Source organism: Ciona robusta, chromosome 5 (assembly GCF_009617815.1).
Source record: "Ciona robusta chromosome 5, ASM961781v2".
Lineage (NCBI taxonomy): Eukaryota > Metazoa > Chordata > Ascidiacea > Phlebobranchia > Cionidae > Ciona > Ciona robusta.
In genome coordinates, this window is record NC_143239.1 from 4,734,103 (window position 1) to 4,741,045 (window position 6,943).

Consider the following 6,943-nt stretch of genomic DNA (forward strand, 5'->3'; position numbering starts at 1 on the left):
ATCACACTCCGTCTTTGCGCTGATAACCAATTAAAAGATTCTCGCTTTTGCCTTTAGTAACACGGGTTGGCTGATTAGCTAATAGCTCGAAACTGTTTCAAACACTGTGCTACACTAGAGTTAAAGGACGTACTGTAGTTAGAGTTATATCTGTACTGATACAAAAAGCAATTTGTAATGGCCGTTTAAAGGTTATAGAATACTAAACAGTGTGTTTCAGTACAGGTATAACAGGTGCCATATAGTTATACTAGTCTGTAATGATGAGAGCGTTTTTGATATCTCATTTAAATGTTATGGTAGTGTGGGGTAAGATGGGATACCTTTATCACGAAATGTCCCAATACCCGAAAAGTGTTTTAAACAATTAACAACAGTCTATATGAGAGTCCTGAGGATACGGTTTATATTTCTTTAAATGTACTTCTAAATGGAAAGAGATAAAATAAAAAGATGTTGATATTTCCCACCCTACTATACATCTTACTATAAAAGACGATAGTAATGTCATGTCAGAATATATAGTGTAGAAGTTAAACAATATCATGGCAACACGAAGTTAAATTGGAATCTTCATTCGGTGAGTCTTAACCTTACTAACCAACGTAATATATATAGCCTACATCTGGCAGCAAAAATCGATACTTTATTGTGTCAGCTGGTCACGCTGGTGTATTACGTTATAATGCAACGGTTCGTCTAAAAATACCAAGGCTATTTCATGACTAGATGTGCCAATGGTGTAACAATTATATAGGCCCATATATGTTATTTAATCATGAAAATCAATATAAACATTTTGCTCGAGTTAGTTATATTGTACAGCTGTTATATTAAGAATGATAATCTACTGATCTATGTCCTATAACATTCGAGTGTTATTGAAGCTTATTTTAAAGATTTGGTTTTGTTTAACTGGTATAAATTATATATACTGTAGGCTGTACCAGCGTGCACATCGCCTTAAACCGAAACAGTCATGGTTACCTAACAAGCTTACATATGTGTATAAAGTCTTGTACCATGTACTTACTGTAGAAAAGTCAAGTCTACAATGTGATGTACAATAAACAGTTTTGTAATTTAAGATTCAGAAAATATCATTTTATTTATTTAGCGAAACCACGTAAAGGAATGCCATTTAAGGGTAAAGTACTTCTAAAAATATAAGCAAACACATATATGTGTATATTTCTAACCGCATCTCTTTAATATATATATACATACATTGTACAGTTTACAGCTTTTTGCATTATTTTGTCACAGATTGCACAAAAAAGTCTTTCCGCGTTTCCAAAGTAAATACAAATACATATAAAGTACTGTGGGGTAAAGTGGGATATCGTTAGCACCTAAATCCCATATTTTCCAATCGTGTTGTGAAAATAAACAACGCCCAAAAAGTCGCAGGGCTACAGTTAATTCTGTAAATATTTTTTTACTTCCAAATGGGACAAAAAAAGAATGAAACAAGTTCCATATTACCCCACTTAACCAACTGATATCTATGCTTTGTACATTTCAATTTAAAGTTCGTTCCGCAAATACTTGAGTTTCTTGGCCGATAATATATCTTTCCCCGCATTCCAACCGCCACCATAATTACCACCCCCATTGCCACCACCGTCTTGGAGTGTCTCGTACTTAAAATAATGATCTCCCAGTGATCCAATCAAACGAATGAATAAATCTGTAACAAATCAATTTAGGTTATTAATTAGAAAATAGGTAACAATAGACTGTAGATTTCGCTCAAAGTAGAACCACATGATCTTATACAGCATACATACGTTTTTGTATATGGGTACCCCAAACGTGTATTTTCAAAGCGTTCGCTGATTAAAACGTGTTTAATTCACTAAATACTTGTGTGCCTAAAGTGCGACTCTATAAGTAAACCCCGAGATTGGAGTTGCGTGTACATAAATATAGATGGTGTTTTTGTATGTTATGTATGTATATTTATATATATATAGCTTGTATATTTCTTCATAAACGCCTTTGTCCAGGATAAATATTAATAAATGAAACATATTTGTCTTCGCGTGGCAGGAAAAATGTCAGTCGTCATACCACTGGTTTTTTGTTTCATTCACATCGTGCCCGCTGACAGTAGTTAACACAACTTTGTGTTTGCAGTTGTAATTAAACAGTTACGGCTTCTCTATTAAGACTTATAGTAGGGTGGGGAAGATGGAACACCTTTTCATTCTACTTCTCGTCCCATTTGGTAGTAAACAAAGTATACATTCAAAGAAATACAAAACTGTATTCTTACGACTTCCATGGACCTTTGTTGTTTAAAGCACAATCAGGATATTTAGATATTATTATATGCTAAAGATCCATCTTCCCCCACCCTACTACATACACCACGAGCACTGTTTACTTACTAAGATCAGCTTCGTAAACTTCATCAATAGACAAATATTTGTCTTGGTTTGTGTCTATCTTCTCGAATATTTTATCAAGAGCGTTCGCCTTATGATCTTTTAGCCAAGTTTTGGTGATCTGTCCCCTTCGTCCCAATGTCAGCTCCGAATTTTCTTCTGCCGTGTCGTTTAAAGCAAAGAATTTACGAAAAGTTTCTAAAGACATTTTTTCATCTTGGAAAAATAATTCCAGAACCTCAACCCTGTGACGTCACAGAGGTTAATTTTTTCTTCGTTTACTATAGGCGTTTCAGAAAAGTTACATATTTTAAGCAGCTGTGGAATGGGTCTCAGCAGGTCCCATGGCGTACCACACTGTTTCACATAGCCAGCTTACCTTGAACTTTCTTGGTTGTTCGATGTTTTAACATCAAAAAGCGTTGTCTTTCTTTTCTCGGGGTATTGGCAATCATCTGTATATCTAAACTGATGGGTTAGCCAGAAACTGACCGCCATGTTTCGTGTGTTTGATGAGTTAGCGAAGTGGTACCACCTGTGTTAAATGAAGGTAATTTATGTAACGTGGCGGGGTAAAAACAACAGTCGTTATAACACGGGTGTTCTGTTCACCTCGAGACCACTTACGAGTTACCACGTAATTTACCTTGTGTGTAGTTGTATTTTTATCGAACTGACCATCTGTACAACCCAATATTAACTGCTAGTGTATACAAAAAATCGTTAGGTCACCCACAATGGTAGCCTCACCAATACAAACACACTTTCTTTAACTTTAACACCATGTGCTAACGGTATCCATTTTACCGGCAGTGACATTTGTATAATTATGGCAAGTTTTTGAAATATCTCATATAGTTTCAATAGTTTATGCTTACTTGTAAGGAATAAAGAAACAGTCTCCAGGTTCAACGTGTAGTTTGTGCCATGTGATATTTTGTAAGGCTGGAAACTTGTACATATCAACCCTGTCAACGTCTAACTCCGAATATTCGTACTGGTTGTCCATAAACGACGTTTGTCCTGTAACCTAAAAGAAAAAAGTGACTCAAATTTAAAATATCAAATTAAAATATCCAAGTTTTATCTAAAAAATGACCTTTGTCAAAAGATTTAACCGGGTACCTAAAGACCTATACGGTATTTTAACAATTAGAACTATAAAAAACAGCTGGTGTGCCGAAATTCCTGTTTATTACGGCACGCCTGCTTTTTAAAGTATCATACAGTATATATACCACGCGTGGCGCAGTGATGTGTCACTGAAAGAGGTACCAGTATAATAAAAACGTTGCTTGATTGCTAAAGTGTTACAAACATGAACCGTTTTAATATTTTCAGCAAAAGCATAAAGCTAAATGTTGTTATAGTTATGCCGGAAATATGCATATAGTGCTAAAAGTGTCCCATCGTACCCCACAGAACTGTATTCAAATATGTATGCGATATCCATTTCTAGACTATATCACTAATAATACACTAGCCGTACATAACCCCACCTTGTCGATTAGAATATATTCCTTCCACCCTGAAAACATGCATTCAAAGTTATCGACTTGCTCAGGGTGAAATCTTGACTTTGTACCACCGGATGAGAACCACATGATAGCTGTCTCTATACTGTTTTGAAAACCTCCGCATTGCAGACATCTAGGTATCGGTATTTCCTCTGTTTATAAGAATTGAGAGATTAATATTATTATGATGATGTTGTTTATACATAGGGTGGGGGTGGAACGCCTTTTCACTCTATTTTCTCCGTTATGTAGTAAACCAAGAACATTCAAAAAAAAATACTCTATGGTCATGAAACTGTAGCTTCATGACCATGGAATAATAGACGGTTGTTAATTGTTTAAAACACAATCAGGATATTTAGAGACTATGTGCTAAAGGTGTCCCATCGTACCCCTTACATTATGTACCTAACACCCGGTAGAAAGTTCTAATGTATAAGTTAGACGTACTTGTCATAGGGTTAGGAGGTACGATATCTTGTACAAGATATGTGTCGTTTCCAATATATCCGTTCAGCCAAGTGTTTAACGACATCTGGTATGTAGGTCGACTCATGTCTTCCTTTTTCCCGTCTTCAACGACCACTTTCCAATCTCCATATTTTCTGTATTTTTTAGCAGTTACATACTTTTGTTATTTAAACCAGTGGTTCCCTAAACCATGTTTGCGTGGTGTTGAGTAATTGTCCTTTCTGGCTTAAATGTCAGGTCCGCTAGCGTGACACTGTGACGTATTTTTACGCGAACTACGAATATACCAACCACAAGTGGGTGCTATGGGTTCGACATTGATCGCCAGACTGTGTATCTTATATTTCTAATCAACGCTTTAGTAATATCCTGTATAACACCATTGTCCATTACCTATCGTTGTAGACTAAGCACGTAAGAGTATGTGTACTCCCATATTAATATATCTTTAAGTGTTGTATACTTTTCACATCCAGTGGTGAACTATATATTGTCCAGATTGGCAGACATACATTAACAAAAAAATGACCTCAAAATAATTACACATGGTCACATACGTGGTAACACGAGTTGTATGAAACATAACACCCGTGTTATAACGACTGTGGTTGCCCCGCCACACGATGATAAATAATTTACATCTATATTCAAATACATACTCCTTGCTTGATGTAAATTCAAAACTACCTTAAATAATCGTCCGTCCATTTCTGAAACGCTGGGAACGTAACAGCTGCTCCCTTAAACACAACCGGGACGCTTTTAGATGTATAGCGTGTATAAAACTCTTCAGGTGAAGGGACATGTAGTCGGGTTTCTACATGTATTGGGTGTGTGTGCCAACCCAGGGGCATAAGGTGGCCAGGCGGAGGATTGAGTGAATCGAATCGTCCTGGTAACGCAAATGACATCAGTTGTTGTTTCTGATGACATTATATAGTAGGGTAGGGGGAGATCGGTCACTTTTAGGATATATAATACCTAAATATAACGATCCTGTTTTAAACAAAACGTCTATGGAAGTTGTGGAGATCCTTCTATAAAACTCTTTGACAGTTTTCTTTTTACTACAAAATGGGACTATAAAACAGAATGAAAAGGTGTCCCATACCCCCCACTCTACTATACGAACCTAATAATAGGCTATACCTACTCAGTAGTCTATATAGGGGCATAGCGATGCGTTGCAATTTTGTAATACTGTCAGAAAACAGGTTGCCAAGCCCATTAGGCTTGTACGCTGCGTCAATATGTATGACGAGTATTAACACCGTCAGCTATTAACTTTTAACACCGTCAGATAAAAGCGCTATTTTTTATAAAAGTTAAGTCTTACCTTCGTATTCATAACCGTAAACTGCACACCCATACAGTGCCACAAGTAATACTAAAACTGTAACCCAACTCATTTCTAAACTGTATTCTTGCTTACTGAGTTTGGGTTCCTACGGCTAAGGTTGAAGATTTCCCTCTGCAAAGAGTTGTAAAACTTTATAGCTGCTGATCTGCGTTGCAAAGGGAAGTGCCCCGTATGGAACATAATCCTTTAGTCGTGTGTGCCTAACAGGAAATAAGACTGTTTCCTTTTCGCTTGAAGAGCCGTATTATATTGTTGTATAGCACTGGTTAATTCTAAAGACACGAGACAAGCTTGAAATTTAAGCGGGTAACTACTTAAGCTAATAAAAACTGATAAAAATGTTTACTGAGTATGTAAAGTAAAGTATACTGTTCGAAACAAAGTGTATTTATTCACTCACAAAACGGAAAAGATCGAAAAGTTTAAAAAAGAACTTAATTTAATAAAAACACATTACATACATGTGCCTATAAAGTTACAAGGCAGATTTATGTATTTTTAAATTCGACGAAATCTATGTTGGCATTTGGTTCAATTAGAGGTCATATTACAAACGGTTCAAACAGGTTGTACAACCAAACATATTTGGCCAATTTTTCATGTTTAATTAATAAATATCGACACCTGTTGTAAAACATAAACCATATACACAATGAAGGTATGGTTTTAGTCTGCACCATTGCAGTTTCTATTCCAGTAAGTCAACTATTAAAAGATCTATAGTATGCGTATAGTCACGATATATGCATGAAGCATTATGTTTATCGTTGAGCAATATGCGACGTATAAAATAGAGAGGTGTAAGATGGGATACCGTTAGCACTTATACCTCATATTTTCTAATCGTGCTTCAAACAATTTACAGCACTTCAGAGTCGTGAGCGATATGGTTCTGTAAATATTCAATGTTTGCTGTACCAAATAAAAGAGAATATAAAATCATGTCTGGAACGGGAAAAGCAATTTTGAAAAATACATTTCTCATCTTCCCCACCCTACCATATTATTATAAATTAAGTTGTGTATTGGTGCATGCAGTAGCTTTTTGTTTCATTTGATTTCCGTAAATGTAATCATACGTTTACATTTTATTAAATAAAAGAAACGCAGTCGACTGTCGTTAAAGTTTAGGAAAAAACTTCTTCTAAAGTAAAAAGAGATTAAAAGCGTGTAGGGCGAGATCACGTACGCAGCGCACGACTCTA

The 6,943-nt window shown here is 35.9% G+C and overlaps 1 protein-coding gene across 1 annotated transcript; it reads right to left on the reverse strand.

The window, feature by feature from the left end:
* Positions 1-1,074: 1,074 nt before the first annotated feature.
* On the reverse strand, positions 1,075-5,898 carry LOC149735849 (bifunctional peptidase and arginyl-hydroxylase JMJD5-like). The gene is made up of 8 exons (XM_089878436.1): positions 5,715-5,898; positions 5,066-5,270; positions 4,358-4,512; positions 3,890-4,059; positions 3,269-3,420; positions 2,770-2,925; positions 2,394-2,635; positions 1,075-1,690 (listed from the first exon to the last, which is right to left on the reverse strand). The coding sequence occupies exons 1-8, from the start codon at positions 5,785-5,787 to the stop codon at positions 1,527-1,529; spliced, it is 1,317 nt and encodes a 438-aa protein (XP_089734562.1). The 5' UTR covers positions 5,788-5,898; the 3' UTR covers positions 1,075-1,526.
* Between the last annotated feature and the right edge of the window lie 1,045 nt (positions 5,899-6,943).

Excerpts from the sequence above, each read along its gene's own strand:
- LOC149735849 (XM_089878436.1), bottom strand. The coding sequence starts at position 5,787 with ATGAGTTGGGTTACAGTTTTAGTATTACTTGTGGCACTGTATGGGTGT. Across the intron at positions 3,421-3,889 it reads AATATATTCTAATCGACAAG|GTTACAGGACAAACGTCGTT; the intron begins GTGGGGTTATGT and ends TTTTTCTTTTAG. Across the intron at positions 1,691-2,393 it reads AGTTTACGAAGCTGATCTTA|ATTTATTCATTCGTTTGATT; the intron begins GTAAGTAAACAG and ends GATTTGTTACAG.